General features: G+C 39.1%; 3 protein-coding genes across 3 annotated transcripts in view; 1 reads left to right on the top strand and 2 right to left on the bottom strand.

The window, feature by feature from the left end:
* Nucleotides 1–7,285, top strand: part of jak2a (Janus kinase 2a) — a 33,463-nt gene extending 26,178 nt beyond the window's left edge. Inside the window, exons 13-24 of the mRNA XM_008424029.3 lie at nt 29–116; nt 960–1,087; nt 1,227–1,365; nt 1,572–1,723; nt 1,979–2,129; nt 2,354–2,487; nt 2,787–2,976; nt 3,143–3,267; nt 3,360–3,532; nt 4,113–4,230; nt 4,396–4,509; nt 4,584–7,285. Coding sequence (XP_008422251.2) covers nt 29–116; nt 960–1,087; nt 1,227–1,365; nt 1,572–1,723; nt 1,979–2,129; nt 2,354–2,487; nt 2,787–2,976; nt 3,143–3,267; nt 3,360–3,532; nt 4,113–4,230; nt 4,396–4,509; nt 4,584–4,691 — 1,620 coding nt within the window. The 3' untranslated portion in view covers nt 4,692–7,285. The remainder of the gene's footprint in view (nt 1–28; nt 117–959; nt 1,088–1,226; nt 1,366–1,571; nt 1,724–1,978; nt 2,130–2,353; nt 2,488–2,786; nt 2,977–3,142; nt 3,268–3,359; nt 3,533–4,112; nt 4,231–4,395; nt 4,510–4,583) is intronic.
* A 305-nt stretch (nt 7,286–7,590) lies between these two features.
* rln1 (relaxin 1) lies at nt 7,591–8,922 on the bottom strand. Its single transcript, XM_008424028.3, has 2 exons — nt 8,411–8,922; nt 7,591–8,153 (listed from the first exon to the last, which is right to left on the bottom strand). Exons 1-2 carry the CDS (start codon nt 8,601–8,603, stop codon nt 7,807–7,809), a joined length of 540 nt encoding a protein of 179 aa, XP_008422250.1. The 5' UTR covers nt 8,604–8,922; the 3' UTR covers nt 7,591–7,806.
* An 87-nt stretch (nt 8,923–9,009) lies between these two features.
* On the bottom strand, nt 9,010–21,072 carry plgrkt (plasminogen receptor, C-terminal lysine transmembrane protein). Its single transcript, XM_008424032.3, has 5 exons — nt 20,922–21,072; nt 20,428–20,516; nt 10,995–11,125; nt 10,697–10,806; nt 9,010–9,925 (listed from the first exon to the last, which is right to left on the bottom strand). Exons 2-5 carry the CDS (start codon nt 20,506–20,508, stop codon nt 9,798–9,800), a joined length of 450 nt encoding a protein of 149 aa, XP_008422254.1. The 5' UTR covers nt 20,509–20,516; nt 20,922–21,072; the 3' UTR covers nt 9,010–9,797.
* Between the last annotated feature and the right edge of the window lie 653 nt (nt 21,073–21,725).

Below are 21,725 nucleotides of genomic sequence, written 5' to 3'. Positions count from 1 at the left end.
ATAATTATGTCCTGGTTTTCTTCCTCAGTCCTTCTTTGAGGCCGCCAGCATGATGAGCCAGCTGTCCCACAAGCACTTACTCCTCATTTATGGTGTGTGTGTTTGTGGCGACGAAAGTAAGTAACGTACACAGAAACTAAAAAGCATGCTTTCACACAATTATGGCAGATTGGTGAGTTTAGCAGAAATCTGTTTCTGTGTTGTTGTTTTTTTATATTCATAATGAGAGTTGGTCTGTTTTATATTCAGGAACTAAGTAATTATTCTCTAAGCCTCTGCCATTGTTTTGGACCCACAATTCTCAACATGTCTTCATATTCATTGATGTTTATGGTCCAGAGGCGGCTTTCCCATCAGACTGAGGTCTGAACATTTCCTTATTCAGCCGTTCTGCTCTGGCTTGGCTGCTCTGTTTGGAATCCTGTTAAATGACGGAATTTGGGTCAAGATGTGGTTGTTAAACAGATGGCCTCCATTTCTGTGGGAGAGTTCATTGGCATGGGGTTAACACACACCTGAATGCTCCATGCCTGCAAACCACAGAAAATGCTTTTTATTAGTTCCTGATGCATAAAGTCTAAACCTGAACAAAATGTGGTTCCTTTTGAATCTTCCTCCAGCCTATGTAAACTTTTGATACAATCCAGTTTTTACAGGTCTGGAGACAACATTTCCAACCTTTCTGATCTATTTTTTTTGTCTTTTTTACCTGTGAAAGTTGGAAAAGATGACAGAAGCTGAATGCATCACAGAGCAAGAAATACTTGTTGAATTCTGGTGTAATTTTGTTTTTGAAGAATTGAGCCTAAGTTGGAACCTTTTTGAAAGATGTCAGAAACTTGGACACAGTATTAAAAAATTAAAGATAAAACTGTCAAAGTATTGGTGGAGTTGTTCTGCTTTACTTAAATTGTAGGGACCAAATCAATATATTATCTCGCTCTTTGTCTTCATTTCAGACATGATGGTGCAGGAATATGGAAAGTTTGGCTCTCTGGATATTTATCTGAAAAAGAAGAAAAACTGCATCAACATCACCTGGAAGCTAGAAGTGGCCAAACAGTTAGCCTGGGCTATGCATTACCTGGTAAGACTTTACAAGAAATTCACTCTGTCTTGTTCTGAATTAACTGTTTGTCATTTTAATTTTTGAGGCCCTTCAGCGGGTTCTAGTGCATGTAAAAAGAAAAAAAAGAAGAAGTCTGTTTTCAATTTATTTCCTACAGGAGGATAAAAGTGTAGTTCATGGGAATGTTTGTGCCAAAAACATTCTGCTGATCAGAGAGGAGGACCGGAAGACGGGCAGCCTGCCTTTCATCAAGCTCAGTGATCCTGGTATCAGCATCACCGTTCTGCCCAGAGAAGGTGAGAAACTTCACGTAACGCCTGAAGGCGCGTACGTCACTCCCGTGTGAGGCCATGTGAAAATAAAAAGCACCAGAACTGCTTGGTGTGATCTTCTGCTACCTGTACAGACACTGATCATCTCCACTTTCCATTCCTGTAACTCCTGTTTTTTCTCTCTTTTCCTTTTTTTTTTTTGTTGTCTTTTTTACACATCTGCTTCCTAGTTCTGGTGGAGCATATCCCGTGGGTGCCCCCCGAGTGCATCGAAAACCCGCAGAATCTGAGCTTAGCAACCGACAAGTGGGGCTTCGGAACGACGCTTTGGGAGATCTGCAGCGGGGGAGAAAAACCGCTCAGCACCCTGGACTCCTCAAAGGTCCCACAGCTACAAATATATGTTTGACAAATATTGACCTTGTTTTACTGTTCAGAATGAATTCGGTGATGGTTAAATTTGATTTTAATTCATTTCTCCTGCATTTTGAACAAAAAAAATGCAAACACTTCCTCCAAACTCGGGAGAAGTGATGAAACACATGCCTAACGAATTCTGCGCACTTCACGTCCGCCTTAACCACGTTCGATCATTTTTCCGTGTGAAACTTCTCAACCTTACTGTGCGCATCTGCAGAAGAACCTGTTCTATGAGGACAGACACCAGCTGCCGGCTCCGAAGTGGACTGAGTTGGCCAACCTGATAAACAGCTGCATGGACTACGAGCCTTTACACCGACCCTCCTTCAGGACGATCATCAGAGACCTCAACAGTCTTTTCACTCCAGGTGAGAAAACAAGTAGAAGTAGAAAACACGCTTGAGTCTACAATCAGAGTTCATCTTGTGTGAACTACCAGTGAGCAGGAAGTCTATAAACATAGCAGAAAACTACAATATCCAACATGTTTGTTCACTGACTACAGTTAAATGTTTATCTTTTATGCACCACCTCACCACGTCTTTTTGCTACCGATGGTGAAAAGGACATTTTTGAAACATGATTTTTGCAGATTATGAGCTGCTGGTGGAGAGCGACATGGTGCCCAACAGGACCCGAGGGTTTGGCTTCCCGTGGGCCTCAGTGAGCCAGGAGCCAGCGCAGTTTGAGGAGAGACACTTGATCTTCCTCAAGCAGCTGGGCAAAGTAAGCCAAGCTCTCTGTGAATGCACAGAAACAGCTATCATTTCCTTGTAGTTCACTCGCTAACTGTTTGTATAAAGTAAGCGTCCAGCTTTGTACATTTTTAGAGAAATAATGTTTTAATTTAAGCCACTAGCACAGATCTACGAACCAGCTTCCTTTGGAGAAATATTTCCTAACGGGGCATTTTCCAAGTCTATTGCACAGAATCATATTTGTTACTTTGTGTAGCTGTTTACGTTCATCTATGGTTGTTTCTCACCAGTGTGTCAATGTGTTCTCATTCTGCCTGAACGCCGCAGGGCAACTTTGGCAGCGTGGAGATGTGCCGGTATGACCCGCTGCAGGACAGCACCGGGGAGGTGGTGGCTGTGAAGAAGCTTCAGCACAGCACGGCTGAGCACCTCCGGGACTTTGAGCGGGAAATCGAAATCCTCAAATCGCTTCACCATGAGAACATTGTTAAATACAAAGGAGTGTGCTACAGTGCAGGTGCGGAAAAATGCCTCAGCATCTACCTGAAAATGTTTGTTTTTTGTTTCTTGTGTAACAGCCAGTTTTTACCAATGACACGTTCACACTACCTTTGTTTTCAATTAATTTCCTACCGTGAAAACGGAAGAAATCCCATTAGTATTGAACCATCTTCTCCCTGTAGGAAGAAGAAACCTTCGTCTCATCATGGAGTACCTCCCCTTCGGCAGCTTGAGAGATTATCTCATCAAACACAAGGACCGCATGGATTCCATGAAACTGCTTCACTACGCGTCGCAGATATGCAAGGTAACACAATAGAAAAACTTGCAGACAAACTGTGAAAAACGACCTGAAGAGCGTGAACCTGATGCTGATGAAATCACAAACTTGTTTTCCAGGGCATGGACTACCTCGGTGGGAAGCGTTACATTCACAGAGACCTGGCCACCAGGAACATTCTGGTGGAGAGCGAGATGAGGGTGAAGATCGGCGATTTTGGCCTAACCAAAGTGCTGCCACAGGACAAGGAGTACTACACTGTCAGGGAGCCTGGGGAGAGCCCCATCTTCTGGTGAGGACCGTAGGGGAGGAACTATGCTGTTTTTGTCTAGGCATATGTTTTTGTCAGAAAGAAGATGGATAAACAGCGACTGGCTGTCAAGAAGATGTAGAAAGATTAATGAAGTTGTTGTGGTTTTTAAACGGTAAAAGAGGCAGGTCAGAAATAGATTTGTCCAGAGTGCTGTTTGTCACCCATGCATCAAATAATATGATTAGAAAGACGCTCCGTTCTGTATGAAGAGTGGAAGTTTTCTGAGATTTGGACGATGATTCTGGAACACTAAAATGCAATAAACCCCCCTATGTGTGACATGGGAAGACAGGATCCTTTTTTTTCCTGGTGTGATAATTTCATCTTTTGTATTCATGCCACATCCATCCGCAGGACTACTTTATGTGATTTCTGAATGCTGAAAATTGATGTGAATAATTAAATCCCCTTATTTTTAAACGGTAAAGAGCGAAATGGATTATTTTTACTCTGTAAAAAGCAAAAATAAAGATCAGAATTTGACATTTTTTATCCGGTTATTGGATTATGATAATAATTGTTGGTTGCAGCCGTTATAATGTCTTGCTGTGTGTTGCAGGTATGCCCCCGAGTCGCTGACAGAGAGCAAGTTCTCAGTAGCATCAGACGTTTGGAGCTTCGGCGTTGTTCTGTATGAGCTCTTTACCTACAGTGACAAGAACTGCAGCCCCCCAGCGGTACGGCGCCTCTTTGTTCTTAGTTTAACGACCCACCTCACACTTAGTTTATATTTCTTCATCCAAGTTGAGTTTGAAAACAACCATCAGTTTTACTGCCTCACATATGTGATCGGGATTCTTTTATTGGAACAATTATTGAGAGCAAACTCCTCTGTGTTGCAGGTTTTCATGGAGAAGATGGGAAATGAAAAGCAGGGCCAGATGATCGTCTACCATTTGATCGACCTGCTGAAACAGGGATACAGACTCCCTGCTCCTGAAAACTGCCTAAAGGAGGTCTGCAGCAGCTACACATTTAGTGTTTATTGCCGCCATGACGTGGCTTTAATGTCTTCCTTTTGCTCCTTCAGATTCACAAGATCATGATGGAGTGCTGGAGCAGTGACCCGAAACTGCGGCCCACATTCAAGGCCCTGATCCAGCGGGTGGAGACCGTGCGGGAGAGCAAGGACGGATGAGACGGACGCAGCGAATTCCTGAACTGTTGTCTCGCCGGTGTTGACGCGCGCAAGTCAGTCGTTACACAACGTCCAGAGTTACCAAATGGAGTTTAGGTGGTGGCTGTATTCACACTCGTGGCAGCTCGACCGCTTCATGAAGAAAAGACTGAAATGACGAGTACACTACAGCTAACTCAAAAGATTTCCTCTGATGTTTTTGAGTACAATTCTACGTTTTTTGTTTTGTTTTGGTATTTACAATCCAAACTGCATTCCGAACAGACTTTCAGCCACGTGGCTGCACTTGAAATCACGAGGAAACCGAGAACTTCCAGTTCTTCGCCAGAGTCGGTGCTAGAGTCGATCTTTAAGTGGTTCTGCCTTGCTTTTCCACCACTATAAACATCTCATCTAATTGTTGTTTGGTACCTCCATCTTCTGAGAATGTAGGCAATTCAACCATACAAATAGAATTTATCCAAGTATGACTGCAAACAAAAGCCCCAATAGAACCAACTGGGTTTATTAACACTTCTAAGAAAAAAAAACGGAGCTTTTTGAATGCCTGATCTAACACAGCTGTTAGAGAAATATTTATTAACACCACCTGTGTTGAAGAACTGAGTCAGAAAGGAGAACAATCAGCTCTGACCACAGCCATAAACCGGCTTACTTAAACTCTGAGATGGATCAGAGTTTTTGCAAGATAAAGCGACTTGCAAAAGTATTTACACCCTGAGAAGTTCAACAAACATGTGAAGGCTTCACCAACAGCTGCATTAATACAGTTTAAATCATGCACAGGCGGACTGGATTAGTAATGAGGTGAGTTCTACAGGGAATTACCGAACCGAACCGTACATTAACCGGTTAGTGCACGACTTGCCAGTGGAAAATCACCTATGGTGAATCTGGGTAGGCAGTTAGAGATTAGGGAGATGGCAGATAGGCCTTCCAACCTCAAAGACTTGGAGCTCATCACAAAACGTAAAACATCAAAGACCAGTGGAAAGATGAAAAATCTGCCCTGTAATTACAGGAAGAGCTGAACTGCCTTTGTGCCAAGCAAGATTTTTTCCACTGATTGTTGAGAAAAGTATAGTTTTCAATAAATAATGGAAGTTGTGAAGTGACAAAATTTAAAAAGACTTTAGGGGTAGGGATAATTTTACGTGGCACCGTAAGTCATACACTTTGCATGGTGGAAAAAAAAAGATTTTAATATCAAAGATGTTGACTTTTTAAATGTTTGCATCTTTTTATTAAAAATGTAGTTTAACAAACACGAATGCTCAACAAGTAAATGCTTTGTGGAGGAAGCATTGTGTGAGCGATCATCAAGTTACACTGTAATGCCTCTGGAGGTTTTTATTTTAATTTACATATACTTTTTTTTTTTTAATGCATCACACATTCTGAATGTTACAAGGCTTCATTATCAGCCTATGAAAAGCTTTAAAATAAGTGGATGCCTATATTTTGTGCAAGCAATCAGTTTATTTAAAGATTTTTGTGATTTCTGGTCAGTTAGATATGCTGTCTTTTGATGTGTATATTTGCATTACATTACCAACCATAAATGAGTGGTAAGAAGGGCTGCTTTGTATTTTTTTTTCTTTGTTTCATGTCACTATTTTGGGAATATTTAAAGGGGAACTATTATGGAAAGTTCACATTCACACTTCAATTTGGGTCTCAGCTGCTAGTAAAAAACAGTTCAAGGGATTTAAAACAAAAAAACACCCAGAAAATACTTTTTTTTGTAAATAAGTTCATGTTTTTTGGTTTCAGGGAAACGAGCCATTTCATAAACCTCCCAATTATTCAGTCGCAATCGGTAGGCCCTGCCCTGTTACCTAGCAACCTTAGCAGAGCTCCAGCATGTTTGGTCAGCTGGTTTTACTGCTGTATGCGTTATACAATGGCTACTAGAAAAGACAAGTGATTTGTTGTTGACTTAATGTATAATGTAGGAAAGTGTGTGTGTAAACATTGACTAGGGGGGCGTGGCCAGCAGCAGCTGATATGGATTTAAAGTGACAAGATGCCATTTAACATCTCATTCTGAAAGGAGCTCCAAATAAGCAGAAATGAGCAGACTGCAATCTCATCTAAGAATGATTTTGTACAAAAAACCCAAAACAAAACATGTTTTGTAGACATAGACATATCCAAACTTGTTCCAGAAAACATAATAGGTCCCCTTTAAGACAAAGTACGATGGATATTGATGACTGAAGGCTTTAAGGACAATACGCATTTTGTGAAATATTAATCTTTAATAATTGTTCAACTTTTTCTGCCATAAATGACAAACCCTTATTCATATTGTTTTTATTTAATTCAGTGCCATTACTTTGTTAAAAAATATTATATCTCAAACTGCAAAAATTCATAAAACATGTTGAAAAATTGGAACTTAAAAGAACAAAAAGAAGTATTTTGTAGTCAATTATGCTTACTTTATTTAACGCTGTGAAAAAGGGCATCTTTGTTTCAGTTGTGCAACTTTTACTAATGATGAATTTGTGTTTATGGTCATATATGTTAATTTGTACAGCGTGAGTTTATTTCGTGACCAAAGATTTTTATAAAAAGAAACCTTTACACTGCTCGGTTCTTTCCCACGTTCATTTCCAGCCGGTTGGATTGAGTTTTGACCGTGAAAGTGAATGATCACAAATATTTGGCGTAAAAAAAAAGAAAAAAAAAAGATGCGTTTACTTATTTAATTCACAAAAGAAAAGATTTGTTAATTTGGATCATAAAGTTAGGATATGGTATTGTTTTTCTAAAGTCTGGATGTTTGTTTTTGATGGCAAATAAAATTCATTTCTTTGCCTTTTTGCTATCAGAGATATAAATAAAAATGCCAAGAAAAAGTCACTGTCATTTAAGCATAATGACTCTGCAGGACGACTCCTTAACACAGTACTTAAAATTTATTCACGTTTCAAGGAAGGCGACAGTCGACATACAGAACATGAATTTTATTAAAATAAGTTCAAAGACAAACAGTTAATGGCTGCTATTAAACAAATATGGACCAAATGTTTCTCTTCTTTTTGCTCAAACCAAATTATTGTACAGTGCCTAATCTCCATCATCACACCAGCCTTTTCTCCTCTCCGCCTCAGCACAACCGTCCGATATCGTTCTTGGTGCAGCCTTGGTTACAGCACATCCCCGCCACGCCCACAGAAAAGTTTCTCTTCTTCTTGCTCGCCACAAGCCGGTCGGCTGCGTCTTCATTCTCCTCCGGCTCTCCTAACGCTATGGACTCCCTCGGCAGGTCTGGGAAGCTCGAAGACGATTGTTGTCTCCCGTTTGTGACTCTGAAGAGGGTCAAGAGGTCAGCTAGCGAGTCGGGGGCAGCAAAGGGGAGAGGAGAGTTATCGTCTCTGAGATCTGTGTCATGCTGCCAGGTCCTCCGCTCGGCTTCGGGTGCAACGTCACCGAGGGGAGTCCAGTGGAACGGCTCTGGAGGAAGAAAAATAAATTTTAAAAATTGTGCTAAATTTATTAAATGTTCTTCTGCAGAGATGATTTTAGAAGATATGACTTTCAAAACCGTTTCAGCTGATCATAACATTTCTTCCAACTTTGTTTTTTTTCTAATTTTATTTAAATCTCGACTGTTTCACTGAGAAATGCAGATTTAATTTTTTTCCCACCACATTAATAAAATCTCACTGTGAGATTGAGATCTCAATAACAGAGAAAATAGTTTGACTCACCCTCCTCCTCTGTGGACCGTTTCCACCGGGAGCCCCCGCAGGTGAAAATGACAGCTCTGATAAACTCTCTCCCGCACAGTTTCACCCGATAGTCCCTGGGCATGAGCAGTCTGCCCATCACGTCGGCTCCCACGCTGTTGCACGCGCCTCCGACGCACATAACGGCCAAGGCAACGGTCACCCTCCACAGCATCTTTGCTAAAGGCTGAAACTGTAACCTAACTGGGAAGCTGAAAAGATTTTTTTTTTTGTTTTTGTCAGAGTTGATGATCCTGCTCCTGACTTTTTCACCTGCAGAGTTCAATTAAAGCCCATTGAAACAGCAACAATTGCTCCCGTTTTTCCTGCGTCTTGCTCCTGTGGTTCTCTCTGAGCCAGTGGCCACAACCTTATATACTGTAGTCAGTAGTTCAATCGTGGACTTGTGTGTTTCTGCTGCCCGCCCTCCCTCCTCGCAACACACACGCACGTCACTTGGATTGATGGCACTGACGTACTTTGAGTTATTTCATTGCTGCGATAATATAATTGCGCACACAGTTTATGCGCGTAGATAAAAAAAAAAAAAAGTACATATAATGAAATAAAGATGAATAAAATGTTTTGGATTTTTTTATTCAAGAAAGCGACAGATTATTACAAAATAATATCCGAGACAATGTTATTTGTTGAGACGCTTTACCAAGGTCGAGAAAGAGTTACATGTTGTCCAAAATTTGATGAATCAAAATCCAAATTTTGATTCATCGGTTAGGATTTTCATTCTTAACATATTCCAAGATTATTATTTTTTTTTTATTGGCTTTACAAATACTTTCAATATGTCAGTTGCAAATTATGCGAGTAAATATAAATGTACAAATAAAAAAGCTTTGGTTTGACCCCAATTATTGAGCAGTGAAGCAGAAACTGAATATAAATATGGCATTAAATACTATGATAACAGCAGACAAAAACACGACTACTAGACTAATGAGTCGTTGTACCAATAAATAAGTAATGATGGACATTCTGCCCCCTAGTGGTCAGAAGTCATCACCTACGGTAATTTGTCAGGAGCAAATAATGCATTATTGACGGTTTCTGCTTGTTACCATCACTTATATTTTAGACCACAACAGCACAGAAAATGTATACATTTAACTCATCTAAATCAGTAATCTTCGTCAAGCCAATCAGCTTTCAGCAATGACCGCTATACAAAATCAAAACGGCTACAGATTTATTTCAAGGTTCATGATGTAGACTTGGTGCAAACCGCAGACTCCAACACGTTCAAGGAACCCAAATTGGACCTGACAGCTGTTCTCTATGATAAAACAGAAATAGCACAGGTGAACGCACCGGTCGGACGGTTTGGATCTTGACTCGTGTCACAACTGATGAATCACTTCTCCAAAAAAGAGATGAGGCCGGTTTTGGCCCGGCGGGCCTTCTCTATGCTCTCGTACGTCGGCGTCCCCAGAGGCAGGTCCAAACGGTCGTGCTCAGACGCCATGATATTCTCGGCCTCGCCTAAAGGTGCAACGAAACCAAACGTAAATGGAATGCGGCGTATGGATGTCGTCTTCGACCCAAACATACGACAGTCACTTTTCTTCTGTAACCCAGAAACATTTTCTCGAATCAGTAGTTCTGCCTCTGAAAGTCAGTATGTTTGAGCTGAACTACAATCAGTTCTTCCTGTAAGACATTTAAGTAAATTCATAAGCATGAATGATCAGTTTGAACCTTTTAATTATGCTTCTAATTCTTGTTTTTTTTTGTTTTGTTTGTTTTTTACTAACACTGGCTTACATTTCTGAATATCCTAACTAATTTTCAAGGTTCTTAAACAACATATGTAAAATTTTGAAGCTGTATCTGTTAGATCTACACAATACATTTAAAACTGTTCACCTAGCTTGTTTTTAAAGTGGCACATTGACATTTTATAGCACAATCAAGTAACTATATTACTTTTAGTTGTTATAAAAATGGTGTATATCTATGTCAAACATGACTTAAAAGAAATGAAAGATCAAATCAATCAATCAAAGCAACACTCCAGGTATGTTTTAATAAAAATAACATTATTGCATGATATAAACCTAAACAAACATCTCATTTACCCTACCCTCTCTAAAAAACATTTAAAGTTGTTGTGCCATCCTGCCACCATTGTCAAACAAGAGCCTGAATGACTTTAAAACTCAAAATCAAATTGCTATTTATGCTCATGACGCATGTTTGTTCATATCTCAACAGAAAGAACATGTTTCTACATCTACATCCCAATAGCCTCACCTCTCATCCGATAAATGAGCGTCCCATAGGCGCTGTCCATCTGATAGGCAAATACGAAGCAGAGAGGAAAAATCGGAGCCAACATGCCGGGTTTTTTTCTTTTAATGGCTCTGAGGATGAACAGACAAAAAGAAGAAATGTGTTCACATGTTTTTGGCAACACGTTTTATATTCGTCATCACCCAACATCCTTAACAACCAAGCAGCTGTGTTAACTTGCGTAGGTCGAAGCAGGCTTGCTTCTCCCAGCGATTTATTCCTAAAGGAGTGTAAACAGTGTGGCTGTTCCACCTCTCACCCTGCTGTTAGTCCCAATGTGGCCACTGCAAAGAAGGAGCCAAAGTATTTGAGAAACTCCCTGGACCAGGCAATCTGCATGGCCATCTGTCTCTCTCTCATCTGGTTCTGCATCAGAATCTGACGCTCCATCTATGCAGAAACACACAAGCATGAACAGATGCGCATGAGGAAAGAGGACGTCATTAGACACTGAAATACAAAATGAAATGTGCATAAAGAACTTTCAGGTGAAAATAATAAAATAACATTTCAATTTTAAATAATTTGGGTTTGGTCCTTTCAGAATTTATCCCTACAGGAGCTAATCTGTTAAAGTTGAACTTAATGCCAAAAGGCAAAATGCTTGACAAAAAAAAAAAAAAAGAAAAAAAAAAGTACTTTTTGTTAAAACCGTCGCCGTTTAAGGTCAGATAAGTTTACTGTAATTACCGTTTGGCAAAAACAAGCATGATGGGAAGTTATATACCAACTACAAATTCAAAACTCTACATGACTCAAGTTTATTGAACTTTGTATCCACTCTATTCTTAAATAAAAATAAGTATCCAGGACTAGGCGATATGGCTTAAAAGCCAATTTCTGACTTTAATGGACATGTTTCATCACACTTTTTTGTTAAAAAGAAATAAGCAATGACAGAAAATAATTTAAAAAATAGGCTTTCAACCATTCCCTCTGTGAGCTGACCTGAATTCAAACTTAAAATAAATAGCAGCTGTGAAACACGCCTAACAAACAAGATGCTCTCCCGATGCTTTCCTGGGTGGGCCAGCATCTACGCAACTACGCAAACCCAAGGAGCGCATTAGTGAAAAAAAGATCCAGATTTTCCAAAAATGAAATCTTCAAAAACAAAACAATTGATTACTTGATAAAAATGTGTTCATTTCCCAATCCAGACGTATCATGTAAAAGGCTTATAGGACAAGTTTCTCTATATTTTTGCATATTTCCCACATTCTAAACTTGAAACTACAGAAGGAGTCTGCCATGTCAGACGCTGCCGGGGTTAAGTCAAGGTGGAGCCAGTCAGTCAGTCCAGGGTCAGGAATGCTGCATCCGTGCTGATTAACCTCAAGAAGGTCAAAGCTTTGTTTTTAGTTTCCTGCTCAACACACACAGACACACGCATACACACACGCATACACACACACACACACACACACACACACACACACACACACACACACACACACACACACACACACCAGCCTGCGTCCATTTAGACGAATACACGCATCCTGCAGAGCCCGACTGAGTGACATTCTCAGTTAAAAAGCCTTTTATTTCCCAAAAGTGAAAGTGTCAAGGATGAGTTTTTGTTTCCAGCCACCGGGAAAGTGACTCTGACCTGCTGATGATTCACAGCTAGCATTCAGCTGAGCTTGACAATGTATGTGAAAATGGTCAATTGGACCCTTTTCCACCAGCTGTTGATTTGACAAATTTACACTGACAGGTGCATTGTGCCAATGTTAGGCGCAAGAAATAAAATTGCACAATTAACACAAAAAGATTTTCAAGTCATAAGAAGCGACACCTAAGTTTTGGTGAAGAAAATGAGGGAGGTGCAGGGGTGGGGAAAGATGGGACAAATGAAATGAATTGAATTCTTAGGAAACTGAACAAAACAGAGGCGTTTGTTTGAATGAGTCAGAAGCAATTTAATAAGACTTTATGAGGGAGTTGGCCACACTTTAATTCACTCCCAGCATGAAATGTCTTTAACTTGTCAAACGCCAGGCAAGGCCACTCAGTGACAGTAGGCATGATAAATAGCCTGGCAACCCGTCATCAGCCACATTGGTCATTTCGCTGAAACTAACGTCCTTAGCAAGTCGAACACATTCAGAGTCTCGCAAAAACATTCGCTTTGAATTTCTTCTTTTGTGATCAATATCACACCCCCTTAACTTTAATTCCTTAAAATAAAATCTACAGCAAACAAGAGTATTTATAAGCAGTAAAAAAAAGAAATTAATTCTAATTTACTTATTAATCCTCGTTAACATCAGAGGTTGTTAGAGAAAAGTCAGGGAACAAAGTAAAAATATATTGCTTTTATAAAAAATAAAAAGGAAGAACCTTCAGCAAATGATTGGTGGAAATTTTTGTCAAACCAAATGCTAAGTGGTGAATGCATAATGCCTATTGGTGCATTTTTAGCACATATCAGGGATCTTATTGTAAACACGTTGCATAAACTGAATGTTTGAAGTTCTATCTAAATATTCCTAATTTTCCTAATTTAGCTAATTTACCTTCAAAAGACTTTAATACATGGATTTTGTGCTAGATTCAAATTTATCTACAGTCCAATATTCTCATTTGAATGTAGATTAAAATGCACACCACACTTATCAGATCTTATATTTGTACAGACTATGAAAACTGCGACTTTCCCTCCATTTAACAATAATGCAGCACTTTGTATTGGTCTGTTGCATACAGGGAAGTTTGTTGGTTGTCACATGAAATGTGGAAAAATGTTCAAAGGGTATCAAACCAAAAATACAGATGCTTTTTATAAAGTGGCCTTCTTTCTGTTGGTTTATGTGGCCTGGCCTCTTGTGCAACATTAACCAGATGTTGTCAGGTGATCTAGCTACTTTTGTGCGTTTCCAGCTCTACATTAACTCCAATTTGTGTTCATGTGAGAAAACAAAAAAGGTCCCTGCTGGTAAAGACGTGACGTGTTTCCTGAAGGAGGCCAGGTGGGTTAATTACAGACTTAGGTAAACTAACGCTAGTTAGCTTTGGCAAACAGAGAAACTACTCAGCAAAGTTAACCTGTAATCACGAGGCCAAAGCGTCACTTGTGGGTAAAATTACAGTCTGAGCTACTTGCACTAACAAAGCGCAATCAACTCTTAAACTGAATAAATTGTATTTTCCTTAAATATACGGTTGGACTGAATGCTAAGAGTATGATCAGCCGCTGTGAGTTTTATAATACTTTAACCAACAACGGTCAAATGTGGCCAAACAAAAGTCCTACGCAAAGGAGTTTCAGGAAGTCTTGAGAGTTTTGCAAAGGCAATAAACATACAGATGCATCAGCAGGACTGAGTGCGAGTGATTCAGTCTTTTCATTACACTCTGCAGGAAGAGGGACAACATTTGTTTAGGCATTACTTTTTTGAAAGTAATGCTATAATGCGAGCAAACGCTCTCAATGTTGCAGAGCAACAGAAACCTCACAGAGTCAGTCTAATATTATGCAAAGACTTCAGAGTTCAGAGAAGAAAAATGGTAACGTCAAAGTCTCCAAGAGAAAACAAGAAGTCATGTAGGGCAAAGAGATGCTGAGGCTCATTTCTTTCTGATGCTTTCTATTTCTATCTAAAAATTAGAAATGTTTTGTCTTAGTTCGCTTTGCATCACTTCCAAATATTTGACAAGCTGGAGAAATGTTTTTTTTTTATTTATTTTTATGAATGTTAACTGGAAATATCTATGTTCTAGAAACCTTAAAGATTACAAGACCCAGTTCCTTGAAATTATCCATATAAGAATTACACTTCACAAGTTTCCATGAATCTATGGCAGACATTTCTGCAGTGGCAAGTGTTCGAATGTGGAGTTTGGAGTAAACAGCTAATGGATAGAAGGAAGGAAGCAAAGAAAAAAAAAGTTAGGAGGATACAGAAAGGGAGGCAGAATACAAGGTGAAGACGAAACAGAGGGTAGGAGGAAGGACACAAGCAAAGAGAAGATGTGAAATTATGAATGAATGAAGTAAGAGAGAAGAAAACAAGGACAGAAAGAATGACGGACACGCAGAAGGAAAGAAGGACACAAAGGAGAAGGTAAACACTGAAGGAAGTGAAGAAAGGTCATTTGACAGGAAGGACGACACAATGGAAAAAGCCAAAGGGAGGACAGCAGGTAACACAAAAACGACAGAAAAGAAGCAATGACACGGGGGAGAAAAGACAGCAGGACACTAAAGAGGAAAAGGAAGTTGCCATAAGGAAGAACATGAGGACGAAACTGAGGAAGGCAGAAACAAACAGAAGAAATAAAGGAAGGCTAACAAGAGCATTTACTAGGATGACAGGAAAGACACAAAGGATCTTAGGACAGGAAACATTAAGTCTGTGGGAAATGAACAAAATCTGGAAACATAAATAGCTTTACACACCCATACTTTCATTGTCCATACTTCTCCACACTGGAGTTACAAAAAGTATAATTTAGCAATGTTTCAAACGTTAAATGAGCTAAATAGCTTATCGAATAAAAGCACTAGTCACAGTTACACTTACTGCAAAAGATCCCTAGAGGGAAACATGGCCATTCAGAGTCAACGCCTGACTACCATGACTGTGACCTGGGAATGACTGGAGGTTTTTTAACCATGTGTTCTTTTAGGAGTTTCAGCAGAAAGTTTCACACCTCTATTAAACGTGAAACCAACCCTTGGAATCCACTGATAGCACCAGCGACACGTGCTGACCGCACCGATGACTCGCTCCAGGAAGTGGGAACTTACAGCAGCGTTAGAGGCGAGCGCTCCGGTAATGAGAGAAGCTGAGTAATGTTTCGAAGCAGAAACCTGCTGAGGCAGAAACTAATACGAGTCGATGGTTCTAGAAAGTGACGATGGTGCACATTAATGAGAACAGAAACCATGAAATGACCCAGGTGTATACATTACACTTAACTGTAGAGAGAAAAGTCAAGTAGAGTACTTACTGATTTTTCGTTGAATCTGAAACAGACTGCTAAGACTAACTTAGGTGAACGAATTCAGTCACTGCTCAAACAACTGCTTGGTAAAAGTCAATACGGAGCCCATTTGGGATGAGGTCCAGCTAGTCCAGCTTTTGATCCAGATGCCCCAACTCTGACTTTGTGTATATTAATGTCTAACTCCAAGTTTATCTGTACAGCACATTTCAGTAGCTCAAAGTGATTTACATAAAACAAAAGTCTGTGCAAAAAAAAACAAACAAACAGCTTCTGTAAAACATAAGATGACTATTTAGAAAAGCGTCCTAAGCACATATGGAGGAGGAACCGTGATGCTGTGGGCCTGTTTCCCATTCAAATAGACTTGGAACATTGTTAAAGTCCACGGCTTAATGACTGTTTATAATATATCACAGCTTTTTGAATAGCTGGTTGCTTCAAACAAGAAAACCCAAAATTAGCTCATTATTAGATCTCTAATGCTTCTTCAGACACAAAGTTTAAAGAGTTCTACCAGGATCTAAGTCCAATAAGAAACCTGTGGGGTGAGCTGAGGAGAGGCAAACATGAAAGACGTGTCAGAACCGATCTGAAGAGGCTTCTTCACAGCAGGAGTACAGCCAGGCCATTGTCTTATAACACTCAAAGGATTTTCTCAAGATAAGCGTTGGAGTTTCCTGAATCTTTCAATAAGTGATGATGCAATAAAACTCTTTACAGACATTGCCAGTAAATATGGAACGGTGTTACCGGAATGGCAGTTTTAACTTGATGACATCTTAGTTGTTCTGAAAACTTTGATGAGAATTTAATTCGGTGTGCGTTCTTGGAAGCGGTACGAAACATTCGCTGGCGACATCACAGAGCATGACAAAAGTGGTTTTGAGGAAGGCAGCACAAGCCGAGACAGTGACTGGAAACGGCAGCGAAGAAAGAGTGAAAAGAAGAAATGAGACATGAATCCAACCTGAAGGTGGCAAAGTGAGAAGAAAATGAAGCTAAATCCAAGCCAGAAACTCACTGACATTTATAAGGGCTTCAGCCTGAATCAAATTTGGGCAAAAGCTTGAGAAAAGAAAAAAAAATGTGTAGAAATCATCACAAATCAGCCTAGATATTCACACTTCACTGTAGCAGCTGTGGGGAGGGGAAGTCAAACAACACAGAGGGAAGCACACACTCAAAACAAGTAGCACCTACATACGATCGATGATTGCTTTTTATGCCACCCTGATAAACTCAGATATGTAGTAACCTGGAATAACTAAGTTTCAAAACAAAGTTTTAACCAGCACATCTCATAGATCTCAGATTAGTTTCTTTTAAGGCTTTTTCTCTCCAAATAACGCCAAATAGAAGAAAGATTTACAGACATACATGAGCTCCCGAGGTGATGACACACTTCCCAACTAACATATTAGGACATTTAAAGTTAGTCAGCCAAGCTGCACCAGAAATGATCTTGATCTAACCAAACCTATCAACTGCAAATGCACAATACAAGAATGGTAGGAGTGGATACGATAATCAAATACCTTATCATGGAAATCACACCCAAAAACACTTTTCATTTTGAGCGGTTAAACACAAAGAAACTCCACAAAACCCCACGGGGTTCATGCCAACTTCACCCACAAGGAGTTTCCAACCGACAACCTTCTTACACTTGACCACTGCACCATCATGCTGCCCCCTGTCACAATCTACCATGTGCTCAAAGAACACAGAAGCAACTCAACGAAATTCCTGGAGGGATTACATTTCAGGGAGGCTTCTCGGTAAGATGCGAGCAGAAGTTTACTCTCTGCAATTGTGCAACTCGGTTTCCAAATGCTCTTTGTTTAACTTTTCTACTGGCCTCAAGTTGACATTTACATGCTGTCCCAACCCAATGGAGAGGCGTTCTTCCTCTTTGGCAAAATTATTAAGAATAATACAAACAAGTTTCACCCTCATGACCCTGCAAAGACAGAGAATGTAAAAATGAATGAATGGAAATCCTACTAAAACTCTAAATATCATCTGCAAACTAAAAAAGTTGCAAGGCTAATGATTTGCACCTCTCTAAAAGGATGCAGCATTTTGAAATAATAATTAAAAAAAAGTACATCAGTGGAGCAAAACATGGGCAGCTTTTCAAAAGGAATCAAGCTGGGATCTAATATCCAGTGTTCATTTTCAAATGAGAAAACAATGTAGAGTGCAAGGCGAGACCTTGGCTCACCTCCACGCTCACATTAACACAAAACATGGTAGAGAAGAACTGCTACAGCCAGCAGCCAAACATTTTCCGGAAAAGAAGACAATACCTACGTCATTCCATTGCTTGCATTAGCTTTAAAGGCATGCGTCAGAAAAATCAGACCGATATCCAGTAAATGTTATGGTGGATCTCTGGAGGCCATTATTCAAACACAATGACTGAGTAGCTTTGACTTAAGGCAGCGGCACGACAGGGATCAATTAGCCGTGACCGACGGGACGTAAGAAAACAGACAGAAAGACATTTCTGACATCTTAATGCAGGGGGAGGCAACAACGTGGCTTTGTGTAGACATTTTAAAACGACAAGGGTCACTCCGACTTATTCAATTAGGCAAATTAAATTTCAAATGCAAAAAAAATAAAAAATAATAAAGTAGTTAAATTATTTCATATAATTGACCAGTAACAGCTCTCACCCTGAGTGACCCAGGACAGTTTTACTGCATGTTTCATCTACTCTACATTTTTCTTTTTTCTTTTTTTTTTTACATTGCTTAAAGTGTGCAATTAAACTGTATAGAAGGTGATTCTGGGTGTGAACTATAAAAACTGAAAGCAGCTAAAGACGGTTGAGGCTATGAAACAATGCAGAGCCACTTCAGTAACGCATAAATATGCATCTAATATCCCTCAATCAATCACCTTCAGGACTCAGATGAGGGTGCCGTGAAATTCAATTGCCAAACCTTTGGCATCACTGTATTGTGTTGTATTAGTCATAATCTTCCACGTTTAAAGCTGGAAAAAAAAAAAAAAAAGAAAAACCGAGAAGATTTCAGGTAGACCACAGAGAGACCCTTTTGGGTGTAAATTGTATAATTTCGTTGACATTATGACACTCACGAATCCCACCTGCTGCTCGACGGCTGGCAGGCATGAATGAATCAAACTAAATTATCTCTAATGGAGAACATGAGTGGGGAGGGGAATAATATTTTGTTTGAATTAAAGAAAAAAGAAAAAAAACACGGAACAACAAAAAATAATAATGAGAGCAATAAAATCCTGTTTTCTCCAAATGGAAATACGAGGAAAGCTTTGAAACGGTGGGTTTGTGACTCATAAGCAAAACAGAAAAGCCCGACGGACACGACAGGTCAGTGTTTCATTCTGATGTATGGAAGTAACATCTACCCAGGTATCCATGCCGCCATATTTTGAGTACGTTATTTAATGAATCCAGGAAACATCATGAACATTCATCCATACTATCCTGGAAGGTATTTGCATTCATCTCCCTTTACTCTGCTATCCATAAATAAAATCTAGAGCAACAAATAACCTCCTCCATTTATGTTTCTTATTTCAGAAACAGTAGTGTAATAGCAATGATTAAAACCAAAGAACACAGACAGGTAAGGAATACATTTTCAATTATAAATGGTCTAAGTTACGAAATGTTCACCTCTGTATCACGTCCGACAGCTCTGTGGAAAGAGGAGATGTCTTACAATCTGAAAGTTAAGGGTTTAATTTCAGTTTCCTCCAGTCACATGTTGATGTGGCCCTGGCACCTAAACCAAAGCCAATCTGTGTATTGGTATGAAGGTCCGACTGGTAAATGTGGCTCAAAAGCGTTTTATAAAATCAGTCCATTTACAACTGTTTGAACAGTAACAGAGTTTTTTTTTTTTTTACCTCATGAGTGGATATCTTGGAATTAAAGATGTTTATTAGCCAGTATAGAAACCTTTAATTATAGGTTTACAGAAGGTTTGGTGAAATATAAATTAAAATAACATCGTGTGGCTGCCCTGCTGTTCTTATTCAGTTACTTTCAGAAATAACGTCTTGTCTCATCCTTGAAAGGATACGCAGAATAGCAGCGACAGACATGATGAGACCAAAGATCTTCTCCTAACGCATTATTCAAATGTTCAACTTGGTGATGCATCTGCTGCATTATGATTAAATCTTCAGTGCATGAGCATGGTGACGCATCCTGCTCAGCAACGACTAAGACCAGAAGAACATAAGCAAATATCTTGACTTTCCTGGATATATATTTGAAAGGTATACATGTTATAAACGTATAAGTTTGTTAAAAGACAAGAAACACAATTAAAGAGAACATGGGCCTGCTCATGAAAATGGCACAGTTGAAAAATAGGAGACAAATCTGCCATACAATCTGCCAGTCACGTCAACTTAAGATGCACTTTTCTGTGCACCGTTCAGTCGCAATTTTGCTAGAACTCAGGCTTCTCATCCGGCTTTTTAGTTAAACACTGCACATGTGACTCATTTATAAGATTCACTTTTTTCTTTCTCAATATTGAAAAAGACTTAGTCTATTAAAAATTGCTATGGAAATACTTTATAGCTAATCGGTTTAACTCATGACCACCAACCTAAAGCAGTCCACAATGATTTTATTTAATGAACTGATGCATCTGATTAAAAATGCAACAACCAAACTCCTTCAAAGTACAGCACCAGATTTTAATGGTGTTGGAGTCACCTTGACTTACCTGCAACCGTGAACTGTGAAGCATGAACTCCTGCTGCTTTTGCAAGTTTGCGTCCATGGATTTAGACATGAGAAAGCCCATGTTTGAAACTGAGAAGAAAAACATAGAGAAAGACGAAAAGTTATTCTGCAACTGAAACAAAAGCAACAATATTTGTTCATGTTATATTGACCTTGCCAGTGCTACAGAGCAAATAAGTCCTTGTTTAGCATGGGGTTAACTAAAATTCCATGCTTTAATTAACCCAATAAGCAAATATAAGCACATTCGCTTATTGTTTCTATTATAAAGACGAATGATCTGCATTGTGCATTGCTAAAAAAAACTTGAGACAGTTTCATACATATTGTTTGTTTCAGTTAACTCGGCAAACAAGTGAGAGGAGCTAATATGGCTAACCTAATTAAATAGCTTATTCTGTTCCTCCTTAAAAGATTTCGTTTTAATCCATTACGTTTAGGTTTTGGCTAACTAAAAATAAGAGTTTTACATACCTAGAATACTTTGAGATGTAAAAGTAAGAGGAACTATATTACAAACAGAGAAACATTCAAGGATTTTTATGAAAACAAAGGCAACGTGAACTGCGGTCCTAGAAACGGAAGTTTATTAATGCCTTACTTCCGGGAAGATCTTCAAAATAAGTTACATATTATTGTTTTTATTCGTTAGTAGTTCACGTAGAGATGTCGGTTTTATAAATAACAAAAGCTATTTCTTAGTTTCTGCACAGATTAGAGTTAAAGGTGGATTAAATCTGGTTGCCAGCTGCTGTTACTATTTTGTGTGCAGTAGTGTCTCACACTGCTGCAGAGAAAAGACAGAGAAATGGCTCCCTCTGTTGAAAAACAAGGTTTAAAAGGTTATATTTAAAAAACAGAAGTTTTAATTATAATAGTTCTTTTTAAAGTTAAAAATCTAAACTAAGAACCTGAAGGAAAAAAAATATTTATACATCTCCAGAAATGAGGAGGAAAATAAATAAAAAAGCTGAAGATATGTAGAACTTCTTCCAAGTCTACAACACATTTTACACTCTTTGTATGTTATGGACATATATTCAGGCTACACCCTTTGATAGTTCTATTATTTCTAGGAATTTATGTATTAGAACATAACAAAATCAATTTGTTCTCTGCCGACATCAAGAGTAAAAACACACAAATGCTTCCATAATTTCAACTTTTATTGAAAAAAAGATTTAACCTGAATGTTCTAGATTCATCCAACTTGAGCAGAATATGTTTTTCTCCGTCAACTCTTCTAGACAAAGCAAAGCCAAATTTCTTGGTATCTCT

This window comes from Poecilia reticulata, chromosome 12 (genome assembly GCF_904066995.2).
Source record: "Poecilia reticulata chromosome 12, P_reticulata-male-v2, whole genome shotgun sequence".
In the NCBI taxonomy this organism is placed as follows: Eukaryota; Metazoa; Chordata; class Actinopteri; order Cyprinodontiformes; family Poeciliidae; genus Poecilia; species Poecilia reticulata.
This window is presented reverse-complemented; position numbering and strand designations above follow the sequence as displayed.